At 40.4% G+C, this 19937-nt stretch overlaps 1 protein-coding gene across 1 annotated transcript in view; it reads left to right on the forward strand.

Annotated features, from left to right (window-relative positions):
- Positions 1-19937, forward strand: part of LOC125893549 (transmembrane protein 65-like) — a 64514-nt gene that overhangs the window by 36093 nt on the left and 8484 nt on the right. Inside the window, exons 5-6 of the mRNA XM_049584281.1 lie at positions 604-658; positions 9234-9276. Of these exons, the coding sequence (XP_049440238.1) occupies positions 604-658; positions 9234-9276 (98 nt within the window). The remainder of the gene's footprint in view (positions 1-603; positions 659-9233; positions 9277-19937) is intronic.

Here is a 19937-nt window from a genome sequence, read left to right on the forward strand (position 1 = left end):
CAGTCCAGACTTTGAGAGAAACTAATGCACCCTGCCTCAAGATCTCAGGCTGATTTCCATTTTGTATTGGATAAGAGTTCTGCACTGAAGCCTGGAAGCCAAAAACTGAAAGACTGAAAGCTTTCAGAAAATCCTAAAAAGCTACAAGTAGACTTTTTGGAAGTTACTGTCAGCAATTTGGACCACATAACTCGGTTCATCTTCACTTAAACTTATTCAAAATTCAGCAGCAGGCATTTTGGAAAAGACCTTTAAGTTAAAAAGTATAGAGGAGAGAAACCTGTAGTCCATATATGAGACATTAAACAGAGGAAATCGTCATTACTGGAGAATAAAAACATATCAGTATCAGGAGAATTTGAAGCACAGAATTATGACGACACACAAAAGACAAAAAGTTAGCCTCAGTTTATTAATTCATTCCTGTATTTCTTTCTGAATAACACTGAAAAAGAACAGGAACAGATGAATTTCATGCCACAGCTGGAGCATTAGCCGGCACTGATGGTTTTTGTTATAGAGTGACAAAAAATAAATTGAAAGCATTGAGCTCTCCTGTCTAACTCAGTTTGGTAATCTGTGTGTTTGTGTGTGTGCTTTCAGGGCACGCAGATTGAGTTATCCATCGGTGTGGTCCTCGGCATATCGACTATGGCAGGTAAGGGAATCTCATGATCCTAATATAGCTTCTTATCTAATAAGAAATGTTCATGTTTTTGATACATATCAGTACCATACACAGACAGTCTATCAGGCTGTCGTACCACCTAAACCGAGACCAAGTCACAATCAAGACCAAGGCAGAATGAGACTGAGTCAAGACTAAGACCAGACCAGTGTTAGTCCTACACTGCATGACACACTTATGATAAAATGTGAAACATGCAAACCATATGCACTCCTTTAATTGATCTTAAAGATTCACATTACCATGAAGACACCAACAGAAAACAAATGAAGAGTCATCTTCATTCACCTCTGTTATATACTACAGTATATGTGTGAGTATATACCATGAGAAATGTTGTTGCAGAGAATTTTATGTATCGGAATTTTCCTTTGTTAATGAGCAAATAAATTATAGACAAACACTGAAATCAGCTGAAATCAACCACATTTTTTTCCACACCCCTTTTTGCACAGGCAATGTAGTGATATCCCCGTAACTGGGGTCTTGACTGGTGTTGAAATAAAATCCAAAGTCCTCTTTGTCTGAAACAGAGACGAGGCCAAGTAAAAATGTGGTCGAGTTCGAGACCTTCAACAAGTGCTCTTAAGATCGCTCTCAATACCAAGACAAATCTCAAGTCCTAAAATGGTGCTGTCATGTGTTTGAGGTAGAGAGAGATGTTGTTTTTATTCATTCATTTTGGAGGGTTAGGTATTAGTTGGCTAGGTATACCTTGGCTCAGTGGTTCCCAACTGGTGGGTTAGGGTCCAAAAGTGGGTCGCAGGTCTATTCTGAATGGACAGCAAGTGACTCAAAAGCATTATTTTGAAGTACAGTGAATTTCCAGTACGGAGCTTTTATTCTGCCATTTACTGCTGTAGAATGAGTGACTAATAGACAGCTATTTAACAGAGACAGCAAACTGGCTCCATGTCATGGCCAAATGCAAGTATGGTGCTGAAAATGTAACAGTGTAGACCTTGAACTAATGACTAAAGAGAAATCTGGACCCCATGGCTGGACCTGTTGGGAACCACTGCCTCAGCTTTTGAAAACTTCCTTGATTTTTATGTCTTATTATTATGTATAGTTGTGTAATTCATAATTTAATTGCTCAGGTTTAGGAAAAATGTTTAGTTGTACATTTTCCCAGACCAGACTACAAGTCACACTCCTGATTAGAGTGACGATATGCCAAATCATGGTGCACTCTCAACTCTTTCAAACAAAAACAGAAGGAGGCATTTTCAATCTACATGTTGACAGAATATCCAGCAGTCTTATAATGAAGCTTTAATGATAATGTCACAATTTGGACACTGCTGTGACACTGATCCAAAAAACAGAAAGTGAGATAACATTAGAGAAAGGGGAAAGGAGGGAAGGAGTGACACTGGCTGGCCTTGGTAATGATGATTTCATAAATATGATAATACTATTCACAAGCATATAGAATGGGTGCAGTAATATCCACTTAGCTCAGAGACGCACATTTGCATTTTAATGTCACTTGTTCCTATTCAGGATATCTTGAGAGACACTGAGGTTATGTCTCATTACACAGAGTGTGGATGCAGACAGGAGCTTTGAGGAGAGGAGCACACTGAAGTTAGTGAAGCATGAGGACTGTCCCTATTTACATATTTGATGTGGTTAAAAAAAACAATCCATGACCACAATCATCACCATCACTCAGTCAGCAAAGGGATTTATTACTTCCTGTTTTGTCAAGGTAACTTTACTTCCTACTTCCCAAAAGATTCCCACTGCTACTGATCCTTTTGTTGCTGCTGGCGATGATAACAGAGTGCTTTGGTTGCTTTTAGCTCAACCTTTTAAAGATCAAATGGACTCAGTAAAGTTATCCGTCGAAAGACTTAGAGGAGTCAAAGCTGATGCTGTAACAGAGCAGAGGAGGCAGAGGCCAGAAGCGTTTTTTATTCTTCTTCATGGGAAAGAGGAGAGATGTAGAAACCTTGACCAGTGCAGGCTAAAGAAAGGAGCGATGGATCTATCAGAGATACCCTTAAGAGGGGGTATTTTGATCCTTCCTTTGAGGTGCTTAATGTGTCAAACCAGCTTTTGACGTGATCCTGCTCTCATAGATTTACAATTCAAACCAGTTTTTCAATTTAAAAATGTGCAATTGTTCATCTGCTTTTGGAGCGTCTACCATGAATGGATAATTGGGATTTCGATTGAGACAAAGTAGCAATATCAGGTCTGGTGAGATTTATGGACAAAAGGGTTATCAGAATGCAAACCCAGGCAGAAAATGCAAAAATCATTTTTCTCAAAGGCTACTCGTAGTTTGACAGGCAGAGCGTGTTATTTCTGAGTGGCATAAAAAGATTAGACGGGGAGCTCCAGCTGCGGAAAGTTCGCATAAAAGAGTGATTTGAGAAGAATGTAGGAAACACACAGCCACGCTCATAGACACAAAAACTGAAAAAGCTTCTGTTCTTTCCTCGAGCACAGTCTCAACCCAGTTTTTATCACTCAGATTCAATTTTCTCAGCAGTGGTACTGTTTCTCATCCCGGCTACACTGGGGACATGCTGGGGTCTGCTAATCAAGAGGCTGCAGTTATCTAGCTCCGTCCGCGGTGATTTAGCACTCGTGTCAAATCTGCAGTCAAGTCCACCAATCACACATTTTGTAGGAGGCAAATGTGGCTCAGCTGGTTCGATGAAGATGGAAGCTGCACTGTTCGGAAATGGTCCACTGCTGAGTTGAGCCAATTATAAACTTTAAACAAAAGTGTGAATGTACTCTAGAGAAGATTAAATCCATTAACAACGACTGCTAATGTAATTAAAGCCCTCCTGTGTCCCTAAAAACATTTCATTTAGCTTCTTATATTTATACTGCATCAATATATTTATAACACAGCTTTTCATTTTGATTATTGTAGCCTACCTACTCAGTTCAGTTTTGTTCAAACTTGTGAAACACACCTCTTAACATACAGAACACACTTAGCATGGGAGATGAGCTGTTAAGGGTCGACTAAACTGTGAAACTGGAATGTGTCCACTATGGGCATATGGATCTGACTAAGGTGTAGAGAGACCCAGTTAGCAAATTATGAAGCTATACTACTAGGTGAGCTTTAAACCCCCATGCACAGTAGTGTAGTAACACTATAGCCCCTAATGAAAGCAAAGTTACAGTGTAATAGAGCATGACTGAATTTAAACATCAGAAATTAAATGCATCGACACAAGTGTATTTATTCCCAAATTTGGTGAACAGCACCTTTAAGATTTTCAAACCCCTTAAGGAATAATAATACCTGGGGTTTTTGTAAGTTTCAGTTCAGTTCAGTTTATGGTATCATATATTGCCGCACATCTTGGAACTCGTTTGATAACCTTGAGAGATGAAGGGTTTTTACTCACTGTTCCTTGGAAATATCAGAAAACTGTAGATATTCGTGTTCAACTCCATCTAAGCAAGCGATGTGATAGAGGCGACACGCTCCGTGGGCAGAATCAGTGGCATCTGCAGCCTCTGAAGCAGATTGTCCACAGAATTCACAAATACTATTATATTTCTGTCTTTAAACCACTAATGCTTTCTTTATCACAGTTCTCAGTGTCCATACTCAGTCAGAAACTCCTCCATCAAGCGCACAGTTTCTCACTAACTCACCACAGCTCACCTCATGCTCAGAGTTCATGTAGCTTAGCAAACAAGTGACCGAAAATAGCTTCAAACACGCTCCTCTGGCGTTTTAACAGAGCTACAGACTGATACAAAACCCTTGCTGGTAACAGTACGAACAGGACACACACTCTCCATTTCTCCCAGTTTGATGTGCATCTCTCTTTTTTTTCCCACCCTGCTAGACACCTGTTATGTTAAGAGACTCATCTTTAATAAGTATTGATTGGTTAATGACAGATTGACACCTGGCGAGCCAATAAACGAATGACAACAGCAACATTGATATGTTCATGGACACTCAAAGAGTGGGAAATTTAAACCTACTGCAAAATACATGTCTTAACACTAAAAGTCTGTATATTTGTTAACCAAATACATATGAAATAACATGTGAACAGGTTTAGTAGGGTACTACATTACTGTAATAACACTTTGCATTAACACATCAGACTGAATAAATGCATCCAGGTTGGTTGTCTTCACATGTTTCCCTCTGGTCTCTGATTCCCACACTCACCCGCCATACCTGAAGCCTTTCTACAGCTGCAGTGCACACATGCAGGCACACATGCAGTAATAGGCCTCACACCCACCTTTGATTGATAACACCTTTGTGCATGTGTGAGTAAGCTTTTGTACAGTCATGTGTAGGTGTACTTGTGTGTGTTATGTTGCTATACAAAGCCTCCAGGTGTAGATAGCTGCTGCTCGTATACAGCGATCACCATGACCTACAGCTGCTAAGTGAGTCTTGCAGATAAAAAAGCAAAACACACCAATGAAACATTCCCATTGTCTCCCATTTGTTATTTCACAGTGTTTCACAGCCCATTTATCCACCAATAGACGGTTGCTGCGTGTCTAGAAAGTTCTAGAAAGTTCCTGTGACAGATGGAGATATTCATCATTAAGTGAGCATGTGTGAAAACGAACAGAAGGAAATCAGAATCTTTAGGCTCTGAAACCCAGTTTTCTCACCCTCGCTCTCTGATTTACTCCATCTTTCTTTCTTCTGATCAGTGAGAGTGATGGACAACAGCAAGAGGCTTTTACTTCTCAATGAACGCTGGAAAAGCAGCTGTTACATGGTAGTTGACATTTTTGGAACTGCTTCAGAGGCTCTTGTTTTGTGCGAGAGTATGATTGCACCTCTCACCAGCCTGTGGGGGTGGAGTTAATCTCATGCATAGCGCAGTGAGAAGCAGAGCAGTGAGTTACAGGCAGCCAGCAGCTGACCTTGGCTCGTAATTACATTTGAACAGGTTGACCACATAATCAGACTGATGGGCTCTCCATAACGTCTGCCTCCTCAGGGGCTTGTACAAGGTATGATGTATAATTGACATCACATTATTTAATTAATACATGGTTTCAGTTTTAATAATCCTTACTCTGTAACCTTTTCTTTTTTAAACAAACTTGAATCACTGCCAGGAGACCCAGAACAGAGTGTACATTCTACCATATTATATTTGCAACAGTGAAATTACATCCGCGGTTCTCTGCCGTTGTTATTTTTATAGTCATATCCTTTTGTTTGTTGTAATATTTAGGATTATTTTGTTCATGTAAATAATCAATATTCCTGTTATTACTATTCGACTGGTCATCAGTTTCTTGAATGCACTGTCATCTGTCATTGTTACCTCTGACAGCTGCCCATGAGCTGTCAAGCTGTCATCCGTTTGCGGCTCGGTCGATGTGACGTATCGTCCGCTGCGCAGAGGATTGTGGGTCAGAATAGCTAGAAGAGATGCTGACTCGCATACTGCAAAATCGGACCACATGTATTAGAACATCATGGTATTTTTGGCATACTGCATTTGACATAGTATGTATTAGGACATATTAGATCTTTTTCTGGCACACTATATAGCATGGTAGTATGGGTATTGGAACACACATGAAATTATGGCAAAAGGTCAAAGGTCAACCTCACTGTGACATTGTAAGGCATTGTACTTGTGCCTCAGCTCTATGCAGAGCCAACACCGTAGCCTACGCATGTGGCCTACGCCGTTGTGAGCAATTATACCTGAAATGGTGTGTCTGTGTCACGCTGCAGTTATACCTCCAAAACACTAGTTGGCGGGGCGGGGTTCTGTGAAGTGCTGTAAAGTTTAGTTGATTCAAAACACACATTGAACATGGCTTAATAGTGACAATGTCAAACACAAGTACACAAATCAGCTTCACTATAACTCTCAGCATTCACAGACAAAGCATTTGTCTTTATCTGGACACATTTTCCCCACAAATACAACATGCTAATGTTTTTAGCACAAGCCTATGGCATTTTACATTGTATAAATTAGCCTAGCAACAAGCGGACTTTTCCTCTACTCATATGAAGCCAGGGACAACAGCAACATTTAACAAAGGTAACGTTACAAAATTCAGCTCCATTACAACTCACAAGGTTCACCGACAAAACAACTGTCTTATACTAAACACATCCTCCAAATAAATATAAAATGCTAATGTTATTAGCACAAGCCTATGGCATTTTACGTTGTATAAATTAGCCTGTCGACGAGCTGAGATTTCCTCTACTCATACGAGACCAGGATAAATCATACACAAAGCTTAAAATGCTGTTTTGTGGAGGCTTAATGTTTCTACAATTTATTGTTTATCTGTGAAATAAAGTAAATAAAACATTTGTTTACACTGAAGGAAATGGTTTCAGCTTCCAAAAATAGACAGGAGGTCTGCCTTGCCACAATGCATAGTTATATTTCTGGGGAGGTGCACGTCAGGCACAGAGCCGACGCCTCAGGTATGGCGTCAATTTGATACATAAGTATAAATCCTGCTTAATGTTCTGCATAAACACTTGTGAAGTAAGTAGAATTTGTAGCTTCTTTGCAACAACATTAATATTTGAAGCATCGCCTACTGTCATGTCTACCCTGTCCCTCTGGTGGTCCACCACAAGCTCAATGGTTTTACCAGTATTGAGCTTCAGGTGATTGTTGTTGCACTGCGTGACAAAGCTCTCCATCAGTCCTTTGTATTCCTCTGTAAAGATCGCCTATAAAGATAGCATGTTTCTCACTGGAATCATACATGTCATTGTATTTATCACTTCAATTTCACCAAAAAATACAGTTATTACTACCTTGTATTAAATTCCTTCAAAGTCTTCAGTATATTATATGAGTCTGGACAGACATGGATGTAAACTGCAACTTAACTGGGTGGCAGAGGCATACAACTACGAGGTGATAGTTTTTTAATAAGTTTTAAGTTTTTATAATAATCCAGCAGAGGAAGTCATCAAAATGAAGGACATTTTAGTAGTAAAGTGTAGCCCTTAAATCATCATATAATGAACTATAAAACATGACATGGGCATCTTCAATCTCGCTTAAGTCATCTATTTATGGAGAACATTCTTGCATTCTTACTCTCTGTAACGACTTACAATCAGACTGAGATCCCAGTCCCTGCCCAGTACAAACAATCTTTTCTGTTGAAAACACCAGAACAATCTCCTTATTTAGCACAAACGTACAAGGTGTGTTTTGGCACTGACTGATTAGCCAAGAATGAGAAACTTGCACTGTTTTCCTCCCGTTGCTCTGTGTCTCCCCTTCCACTCTGAAGTATTGCTTTTTAGCTGGCAACAAGCTAACAGGCTCGACTGGAGCCAAACACAGACAAACCTGCAGCTTATTAACATTGATGCTTTGTTAAGGCAGGCGGGCTAGTGTCTGTTCAACGAGGCCAGGGTCATAGACCTGCTGAGACACACACAGTAAACAACACTCTCCCAAATCACAGCACACAATGACTTTACTAATTAGACTGTGGCGCTTTAGAATTTTAGCTGAATTCCTCTCTGCTTTTTAATGTGGGTGCAGGTCCTGTGGGTGATTTGTTCAGATGTACGACTACAGATTGTGAGTAGGAAGAGAAACACTGCAGCCAGTTTGGCAACAATAGATGTAGTTTCAACCTTGTTGCCACAGTAGCAGGCCATTGGATTGAAGCTCTGAAGACCTTCTGCAAGTTAGATGGAGATTGCACCTCAGCAGAGATGGCAGTGCTGCTTTGTTACCATTCCCCTTAGGGTGTCCGTGTCTCTGCGGCAGCTGCAGCAATACTCTGAACTCAGGGTCACAGACAACAGAGAGCAAACGCGCAAAGCACAGGCTTTATTCTATCCTTAGGTGCCACTGCAACAGTAATCTTCAAGCTACAGAGCAAACTGATTCTTTAACACAACATCTCCCGACTCCAGGTTGCAGATATATTCAGGGATAATCACACACAGGTCTGCACCTTGCTCTCGTTTCATTAGTTATTCTCAGCATGCCCTCGTTTTCTTTTTCCTCGGACACTATTCTTCTGCTCTGATTATTCATGTGAGTTATCATGCTCAGGGAGAGTCAACAGTGATGTGGGCTTCAGCATTGCATCTCCATCCTTAATGAGCCCAGAAGGCACTGTGGCTGTCCATCATATCCTGCTTATGGTAAAAACAAGCAGCATTTTGTCATGTTTTTAAAAAATACTGACCCATATTTGCTTTATGTTTATATATATGTGTGTGATTATGAGGCTCTGAGGCTAATTATGATGCTGACTGGTCCACTGGTACTTGTGATGAACATACTGTAACTGCACTACACCCACATTCTGTGTTATTTAGTACATCATTTGTCCTAACATCAAGCCTTACGTGTATTAAAATGAGGGAAATTAATTTAGCAGATGACTCCAGGTAAATGCCCGTGAGTGGAAAAGTGTGTTATTGTGTTTCATACAATGGAAAAGCTCCAGACAAACGCATTCTGTGTTTTGTGCCTTTTGGCTGTCCTCCACACAAACCTCAATTTCCCAACTCATTTTGTAATCATGTCTCTTTCTCGTCTCGCATTTTCTACAGCTGCTGCCCTTGGCAACCTGGTGTCTGATCTGGCAGGACTAGGGTAAGGATTTTGCACACACACATATACACATATACACACACACACACACACACACACACACACACACACACACAGATACAGCCAACTATTACCCTTTAAGTTTCCGCAAATCATGACAGGCTGCAGGAGTCGTTATCCTCATTCAATCAAATGATGAAATGTGGAGAAAAACTAGGAGAACATCCTAGTGCACATCCCATTACACACATTATTACAGAAACACAGTGTTTTTTTACCCTGGTATACACAAATTATCATAGAGAGTCCCTTTATGAATGAAGGTTAAGGTTTTCCATCCCACTCCACCCCCTCTGGTGAAGGCTAGGTCATTAAATTGCTCAATATTAAACGGTAATTACTGAATTTAGCCCACAGGAAGATAAGCACAGGCAGCAAGGGAGGAAGAGAAATACGCTCACCAGAGGTTTATGTCCCAGAGGAGAGACGACTGTGCAGAGCACCAAAGGGAGATATGACTATGAATAAGGAAAGTGTAATAAGCATTTATCAATGGGGTTTGATTTAATCAAGACAGTCTGAATACGGTACGTCTCAGTGAGGAGGGAAGTATGCGGCATGACTTTGCTGACAGCTTTGTCATTGCTGTGAATCATGTAAGGTTACAGCCATAGAGAGTAAAACTACTGCAGACTGTACTGAAGAACTAGATCTTGACGTTAATCTAGTTATTATGAGACGTGGGAATATTAGACACTCACTTCAGTTTGATTCATTGATAGCTATCATGAGTAACAGTTCAACAAAGTCATTTGACTCTTTAAAAATGAATACATTAAACAACATTTTGTGTGCACTACGTTCCCCATTTACTTAAAGGGAGACTACGCTCAATTACGAAATTCATACATGTCGTTCCTATAGTCTAAGACTGCCCAAAAACATTAGTAATCATGAACAACTCTCTCTCGGATCCAAAGCTAGAGTGCTAAAACTCTGTCTTAGGTCAGGGGTCTGCAGCCTTTACCATCAAAATAGCCATTTTTGGCCAAAAAAAGACCAAAAAAAAAAAAAAAAAAAAACTGTCTGGAGCTGCAAAACATATTTGAGCCCTATAATAAAGGTAACACAGCCTTTTAAGTTGGATTTAGCCTATAAACATTAGCGATAGATCTAAATGAGCATTTGCTAGTATGTTTTTGCCCAACGTGGCTATTCTGCAGTGGACTATTTGTGATCATTTGGTACTTTGACGGGCGGCACGGTGGTGTGGTGGTTAGCACTGTCGCCTCACAGCAAGAGGGTTGCCGGTTCGATCCTGGGTGTGAGATCCCTTCTGTGCGGAGTTTGCATGTTCTCCCTGTGTCAGCGTGGGTTCTCTCCGGGCACTCCGGCTTCCTCCCACAGTCCAAAGACATGCAGATTGGGGACTAGGTTAATTGATAACTCTAAATTGTCTGTGAATGTGAGCGTGAATGGTTGTTTGTCTCTATGTGTCAGCCCTGCGATAGTCTGGCAACCTGGACCAGGGTGTACCCTGCCTCTCGCCCGATGTCAGCTGGGATAGGCTCCATCCCCCCCGCGACCCTCAAGAGGATGAAGCGGAAGATGAATGAATGAATGAATGGTACTTTGACTTTGCAACATTGCCGTTGAAAGCAAACAAATTTGTTTACGCGCTATTAAATTCTCTAGATTCCCTTGAGACTTTTCCCATCACTAGTGATGTTTTTAGAGGAGAAGGGGCACAAATGTGAAAACATGTTGTTGTTTTTTTAGAGATATTTTTTGGGGGCATTTTGCCTTTTAATGGACAGGACAGCTAAGACTGAAAGGGGGAGAGAGAGAGGGGATGACATGCAGCAAAGAGCCACAGGCTGGATTTGAACCTGGGCTGCTGCGGCAACAGCCTTATATATGGGGTGCTTGCTCTATCCACTAAACCACTGACGCCCCGAAAACATGTTGTTTAAAACGGTTTACAAGCTACGCATTTTTACATTTGAAGAATGTAATAATCACTTTAGGCCTACAACAATAAATGAAACTTAAAATGTAAAAATGTAATTAAAAAAATACAGTTATTAATTTCCATATAATTTTCTGTCAAGGAGGAGAGGGGCTGAAGAGCCGCATGTGGTTGGGAGCAGCAGGTTGCTGACCCCTGTCAAGTCTGAAACTGCTCCATTGACAGTGAATTGGGAAATATGGTATAGATGACACTGAGAGCACCGAGGGGAATGTTCGAAGCATATGGGAACATTTTCTGTTTCAAAACTGAGAACACTAAAGTGGAATAAAGCTCATTAAGGTACAAAAAGAAAACAAACATTTGTCCCATTCAGTGTCTATGGAGCAGCTCCAGACTTTATACCTATGACATCACAAGTTTGAGACTTCTGTGGTTTCTGGCTTTGAGAGAGAGTCGTTCATGTTCACAAATATTGATTGACATGTCCCAGGCCATGGAAATCATGTACTGGAATTCTTGATGTGGTGTTCCCCTTTATTCATAAGAGAATTACATTGGATTTTGTTGCACTAGATGTTTTGCAACATTATTTATTCGTCGTCTGTATTCAGTCCAAGTCTATTATAGCTTTATTAGGCACTTTTTGTCAACCTACTGATGTACTGATGTAAATTCAGGTTTGTGTGGCATAGAAGGAAGTGCAATTTTTTTCGCTATGACTATGCACTATGCATATAGGATATATCTGGCTCTGATAACCAGCATTATACTCTGTTTTAATATGGACTGACTATCTCACTGCAGATTTGCAAAACCCAAATTTCATATTAAAACATTCAACCTCACTAAAACTGCCTCACATGCCAGAGTGTAGGTGTTTTGATGTCTCTTTTCCTCCTCCAGCTGTCCTCATTTGTATTTTGCTTCCACTGACAGAAGACAAAACAACTTTATTTTTGTCTCCCTTCCTCCGAAATGATGGAAGTAAAACTGCATCAGAGTGATGACTGCCTGGTCTGATCAGCTGCCACTTTTGTGTGCAGCATGTAGTCAGTTATGATCAATGAAAGCATAATGATCCATGATAAGTGGATTATTTTCCTCAGCCTGCAATCAGCATCGATGTGTCCTGGATTCTTTCAGATGATTACAACACATTATTAGGTTCAGTCAACTGATTTATGATTAGTATCCACTTCAGGGCTTCCTCGTGGCCACAGGGACGTTAATCAGCTTCCTAACTTGCTTCACAGGCTTAACCAGCCATAAAAGTAATAGAAGAGGCTTCCGATGTGTCCCCAGCCTACTGGCTATATCTCAGTGATTAGGAACAGTTTATAGCTCTCTCTCAATTAAATACACAGAGAGTCAGCAAAACAGACATGGTAATAAACAGACAGTCAGAAGACAACTGTGTTGTTTCCATTGTTTAACGTGATGGATTAGCTAAGTTGTTCTGGCCTTTGCAAATGCTCTCAGCGGAGACACACACAGTTGCGCCTCCGTGTGAGCGACTGTGTTCGCCACTCAATCGTAATTGAAAGTAGAGCCCTTGTGGCCAGTTTCTCAAGGTGAGACTCGATTAGACCAGACGAGAGAGTCTTTTTTATTAGTTTGATGGATTTACACCGGTGAGCGCGAAGGCTGTGTGTCTGCGACGCGGAGCCTCGGTGGAGCTCCTGCAGGTGTCCTTCACTGCAATATTTGCATTACAGCTTGTGATCATTTCAAAGGGGGAAGGCTTAAAAGCACACTCACTTAAAGCCTGTGCTTTAGATTACTCTGGGAGTCAGTGGCACTTTAGTGGCAGGTGAGAGCTGAGGGGGAGGCACAGCAGACTTACTGTGGGCATGTATGTCAGGAGCTGGCAGATGAGGCGACCCCAGATGCCCCTTTACTGCGAAATTGTTGCTGTTTTGGTATTTAGTTTGCTCAGATCCACACTTCCCAACTGGCAGGTAACCACATAGTGATTAGCTTTTGAACAGACTTTTACTCCTTCATGTTGGAGACATTTCATGGCTGAGTCTAAACCAGTTTTTTTGTGTATGGATGACTAGTGCAGTGAACTAGTGCTGCAGCCATAGGTGCAGATTTTGGAGGGGACATATAAGGACAACTCCCCCTCAGTATGCAGCCCCAATGAAAACAGGTGCAGATTACTTTTTCTGGACAAAATTAAAGCCATTTATACCATTAATTGATGCAGAAAAGTCAAAGGTTGGTGCATACAAAATCACCAGAATGCAGGAAATTTTCTGGCGGAGGCCCCTAAACCCCCCGTCTCATATATGTTGAAATGAAACCTACGCTCTAGGCTGCAACTGCTTGTTACTGTCTGAATAACAGTCTGAAACACAAAGATTTTCAATTTGCTATCATAATAGCAGCACTATTGTAATACTGATAAGGATTCCAGTTAATTTTTTTTGCCTTTTTGCTTGAAAAATAACTTGAACAAATAATAAATGATTGAAATTGTTGCTGATTTGTTTGAATGTTTTCTCTTAATTGACATGTCAATTAATGGACCAGGCATTGCAGTTCTTCTACTTTTTGCTTCTCCCGCCCTATTCAGTGTCTTTGCTAGTGGCAAATGTGAAAAAAAATAACCTGAATTATGACTCTATCCATGTACCCATACATTTGCATATTTTCTAGGTTGTTTTCTGCAGTTGGCTTGGATTACATTCTCACTTCCAACAAACCACACTGCAGTTCACTTGGAAAAGAATCAAGCTCTCCATTTTCAGGCAGTCTGGGTGCAGTGATGTTCAGTCAGAATTGTTTTCGCCTGCCCAAATTAAAAGCTCTAGAAATCGATTGAACTGCTGCTAATGGGTTTAGTGTGAGCCTCGCCTCCCTTAAGTTTACGTTTGCTTGAAAGACTAATAGAAATGTACTGTTTGTTAGTCAGAGAAGAGCCTTCATTATTGTTTCATTAAGTAAAAAATGGGAATAATCGTGACACAGAAACATCCTAGCACATTTAGCAGTGTTGTACCTTTGGATCACAGCTCTTAGATTTCTGGTGACTTGCCTGACAGCTACACCATCTAGTTTGTTTGCTTGTTTGTTTGTTTGTTTTGAAAACAGCGTAAACAGCACTAATCACATCAAATCTTATTCTGATTTGTCCATCTTTCATACGTGCTCCTGAATCAGATACAGGTCTGATTTCTTAGCAATACGACCTCAGTCTGAACAGTCATATCGGAATTCATGTGACTTTTACATCACTCACAGATGGTTCTTGAGTCTTGTGAAGAGGCGCCTACAGATGCAGTTAAAAGTAGCCCAAGACATCTTGACATTTTAGATAAAATCTGTTTCATTGAAGCCCTTTATATCACAATCCCACCACTCCTGGCTCCGACTCCTAATCCACACACATCTCCATACAGAGGTAGCAGCCATTGCTCCACAGAAGCCATAATTAAAATCATTGTCTCTCTTTTGTTTTCATCCTCTTCCTTGTTTATCATGTGCTTATGAATTGGCTTCCACTGCACACCAACTTGATTTTAGTGGCCTCCATGTTTACTTCCGTACGACAGTGTGCTGCTTGTAATGTCTTTATTATTGTTCTTTTGAACATGTGGGTCAGTTCAGGACCAGTTAACACTGGAATCTAAGATTGGCCACAGTTAATCAAATAATGTGATCAGTAGTAAAAAAAAAAAAACAAAAAACATCACATCTGAGCAAAAAATAAAACAAAACAAAATCGAGCACTAAAAGCTGATTTGTGGTTGGTTGCTTGACACTTTTTTGAAAGTTCTGCACAACATAAATTAAAGAGCGGGGGGACATTGTCAATTTATGCTGCTGCGAAAGGTTTCAGTCATCTTCATGGTAACCATACACATTTACCCTACACATTTTCACGATCCCAGTCTATAGCAAGCCATGCAGTGTGAACATAGCCGAAGTTTGTAATTAGTTAGACAGAATTCTACAGTGTTAGAGAAGTGCTATGCTACGAAACAAAAATATGTTTAATATTAAAGTAGGTATTATGAATAAATAATGTTGTAAAATAATGTCAAACATGAGTATTTTTAAATAGCTTATAGATAATTTCATGTAATTTCTGCCTCTGTAATAAGAGTTAACGGAGAGAGACAGGAATCGCAGCTTCGAGGATGTAAGACAGGCTCACGCCCCCTTTATGTGCGCATTAGCCAGCTGATTCCTCACAGTGAAAGTCGAAGGCGCCGGCTTCTCTGCCAAAGCGAGATTTTCTCAGTCATGTCCTGGAAGAGCACAAATAGATGTAGCAGTCACTACAGCATGTTCCCCTGGAGGCTCTTTGGTCAATATTGTAGTGATTATGTTGCAATGATTGTTTGTAAATCCTCCCACTCAACGTCTGTTTTCCTCAACCAAGAGACAGTGACTGAGCTCTGCTGCTCCGACTCCCTGCTCTTGTACAGTATACAACTCCCCGTGCGTGTGTGTGCGTGTGGTGAGCAATCTGTGCGGCTCTACATCCACATATGTGTGTGTCTATTTTTCACGCGCAGGGGTTCATGCTCGGGTGAATTCGTAAGATTTTCCTCCTTGCGTTTTTGTGTGTGTGTTTTGACAGATGTAGGAAACCAGCCACCTCGTTGAAGTCTGTAATGCAGCTCATGAGTCATTCTGCCCAATGAGCCAGTTGTTACAGATGCTCCTCCTGCACGGCGCAGTCTCAGCTACTGTTTGTGCTCCTTATGGACATAATGCATTAGTAGCTTTCTGGGGCAGACAAGGCAGCCAGTGAAACATTATTGCATTCGGCCAAGTTAGAAAAAATAGGACGGAAAAAACTTAGAGACATTACATTAGTGGGCTGTTGGAGATAAAAAATGGGGTCCCAGTTTCCTCCTCCTTGACTATGACACATGATGTCTTGTTTGTATTTCTGCATTACACCCAGTTAGAGCATAATCCTTGACCTTTATTGCAAAAAGCTGATAAAGGCAATTAACAAATGGATGATTTGTGGTTAATGTATCTTTTTTTGTCCTTATAAAACTGTCAGGATTACCAGAGGGTGATTCTTCATTGATCCCCTTAGGGAAAGTCTAGTTTGCCTTCCCCTACAGAGATTTAAAGCCCAGTATCTGTTATATCCCAGAAGGGAGTCAGTGTTTAGCTGAAGGATACCTCAATAGGGCAGATGCTTGTTTAAATCTTGACATAATCTTAGGTTATCCTGTCTAAGGATGATTTCTACGACACTCCAACTGCTCAGTTGGAAATACACCATATGTACAATCATCTCTCATTTATAGTTGTAACATTTTTGTTATTTTTCTCACTTATTTTGCACCACTGCTCTCTGCACCTGTTACCACTAACAATATGAGAGCTCCTATTTCAATCCAATGCAACAGAACAAAGTTATTGCCCACACTTGAGGGAATGCTTTGATAATGATAATATATTCAGTTGTTTTTCCAGGAGCGTTTTTAAGCCTCTGGACAGCCAGCTTGAGTTCCAGCCTCATGTCTGATTCTCACATGCTCATAATTGGTCCAAGGCCTCAGCTGGCTGTGCTTTCAGTAAATTTCGTCATTTTAGTGTTTTGAATACCGCAGGTATTTCATTTTCTGATGCAGCCTTGATTTCTTTCGCCTTCTGCTGTTGCAAATATGTGAAATATTCGGGCTGGATTTCACTCAAAGTAGCACCAGCGAAGCATGCACCAGAGGAAAATTAGTTTTGTGTGAATATATGAGAGGCAATATTTGGATTGGTGACGAGTTTAAATTTCATAGAAAAGAAAACAATGTAACCAGCGTAGCACATCATATCATGTCTCATTTGTCTCAATTTGATTTGACATTTTGCAAGCAGAATAGAAAGTTTCTCTGAAAGTAGAGGCTGAGCTCTGACATCCGAAAGTCTCCCCGAAAAGTTTCTATTTCTGCCTTACTGACATGAAAAGCGATTGTCATCAGGCACACACACATACACACGTCGGCATCCTCACCCTGTCCCGTTATATTTCTCTCAAATATGCTACTTGCTGCTTATCACTCCCCTGACTCAACAGCTCCAGCAGCAGCTTATTTGTGTGTGCAGTGAACTGAGGATCCATTAGTGCCAGTGACTGAGCCAGACCTGGGTCAAATATTGACTCGAAATTCTTCTCTCACACTGGAGCTGCTTGACCTGCACTATTTTTTGCTCTGACTACACACTACAGTAAGGTACAGCTCCTCTCCAGACGCTTTCAGTAGCAGTTATTAGTTTGGTCGTCACTGTCACTGCGATTGTAATTGTAGTTAGTTCAATGTGTATATTAGCAAAGCTGGATTACTAACCAGGCAAAGTGCTGCAGGCCCCACACCTTTAGAGACCCCCCTAAAGCACAATTTAAAGCTTGAGTCATGTCTTGTTAATGGGCCCTGTGTCAAAATCTAGTTTTAACCCCTTAATATTGCAGTTGATATTATGGCAGCATGATGCATATTCTTAAAAAGGGTTGTGTGTAATCAAAGAGACAGAAGTCCTCTGCCCGAGGATCTCAAGGTTTCTACTAGCATGTACGGTACTAAGAGGTCAGAGATATAGCAGGGAGAGAAGCCATGAAGACAGTAATCAGTAAAATCAAATAAAACCATCCATGCACAAAAAGAAGGGTGTTCCTACCTGGTAGTTGGAATCTGTCCCAGATTTCCTACTACCAGGTAGGAATCTGTGTCTATATCTGTGGAGCACTCATGTCAGTAGCACTGATGATAGTCAAGGACTGAAATGTTTGCTGCTGCATTTATATTACTTTTTATTATTTTTTGCACTTTGAGGTAGGGACACCCTTCTTTTTGTGCATGTATGTCCAAAATAAATTGACTATTTTTGCATTGATCTTAGCCTGTGGACCTCTTTGTGGCTGTCCAGCCCAGTTGCATTGGTGTATGGGTATCTCAAAAACATAAAACAGACAAAACATACTGGAAGCCAGTGAGGCTGAAGCTGGAGTGATGTAATCACGTCTCTTGATTCTGGTTGAAAGCCTGGCAGCTGACCGTCTAGAGTCGATCAATAGATTTTTTGGTTCAAGCATGAAAAGAGGCTGTCGCAGTGATTCAGGTGTAATGAGATGAAGGCCTATAAAATGGTCTCTGTCATTTTAAATTTATTACAGTGGCCTATAGTCACAGTATTCCAGTATAGAGATACTGGCTGGTTATAGGGACTCTGGGCAAAATGGGTCAGTGCCGGATGTGTGTGACAGAACTAGACCTGATAACCCTCTTGGGTTTTATAGATCACCTTATGCACCTAAACCCAGAGACAAACAAGAGCTCCACTAGCTTCTTATACTCGATGGTGCAGTCTACCCTAAATGAGAGGGTTGTTTTATCAGCTGCAGTTGAGAGGTTATATTGGACTTGATTTGATTTCACTCTATTGACATAAAAAATTCAAACTTTTGTCTTACCTATCACATCAAACATTATAAAAAGTGGATGCTGGGCAACACATGAATCATTCCCTATTACATTCAGTGTTTGACCTCAGGTACACTGAAGCTGACAGACTGAGCAACAAAAAGATTTCTCAACCTGTTCACTTGAATCTGTGGGACTGTAAATCTTCTCTGTGACAGCAAAAGCTGATAATCTTCAAATAAAATGTGAGAGTGGTCCGATGTAATATTACCAGCCACAGACAACAGTCCTTCAGTATACAGTTTGGAAGCTTGACTCAAGTGTTTGAACATCTTTGCATGGTGATATTTTTAAAAATATATTATTGAATGTGACACATTTTAGTCTTATAGCCTTTTAAACATAAACTTTAATATACTCATGTGATGTAGTACATGTGTTTCTTTTTTTTTTTGCTACATGGTTGCAACAAAGTCCCAATTTCCTCACAGATTTCATTAAATTTAAATTCTGTTGTTGGCATATTTGACCACAGTTATGGCCAAAAGCAACTTTATAATCATTTCTCTCTGTTGTGTTTTCGGCTTTGCACCCACATTGTTATTCATGTTGACATAAAACATGTGACCTTTATCCCCACTGAGGGAAATACTGGCCGGTAATCTATAAACTTTCTGTTGGTCACTTTTATATCAGTGCACTGACAGACAGTCACCCATCTCTGGTCGTCGGTCGATACACTGATGAACCTGCACACTGCACACGATATCAGGCCGATGCTTAGCTTTATGGACGTTTCCCTCCAAACCTAAAATCTATGTATAAAGAATCACAACAACCAATTTATCTGCATTTTACTAGTTTTATTTAATAGTTATATAACTACTGTTTAAGGGACAGTAAAGCACATCATCTAAACATCTACACACGACTTACAACTTTAGAATTAAAATAAAAGAGTTTTGTATGGAAATGATTTCTGGAGTCTCTGTCTTTCTGTTATTAGAGCTAATATCTGACATCCTGCTGCTTTTTATGACACATAGATTCAACAAATCACCAACTGGAACATTCATCTGCTGATTTCCTTTGTTTTACATCATTATCAATTACGTTAGTCATTACTTTGCTGTGCTACTTTATGTTCCGAAGGTGGTTTAATGGATCAGAACGTGTAATGTAGGAAAAGCATCTGGAACAAAACAAACATGAACAAGAGCTTGTACATTTAATCTATATACAAATTACAGCCTGAACAGATATGCCTGTGAGTACATGTAACACAGTTGTTTTAGTGATACATTTCATTCCTATAAGTCATTGTAGTCACAAAGTGTGAAGCTTAG

Source organism: Epinephelus fuscoguttatus, linkage group LG8 (genome assembly GCF_011397635.1).
Source record: "Epinephelus fuscoguttatus linkage group LG8, E.fuscoguttatus.final_Chr_v1".
NCBI lineage: Eukaryota > Metazoa > Chordata > Actinopteri > Perciformes > Serranidae > Epinephelus > Epinephelus fuscoguttatus.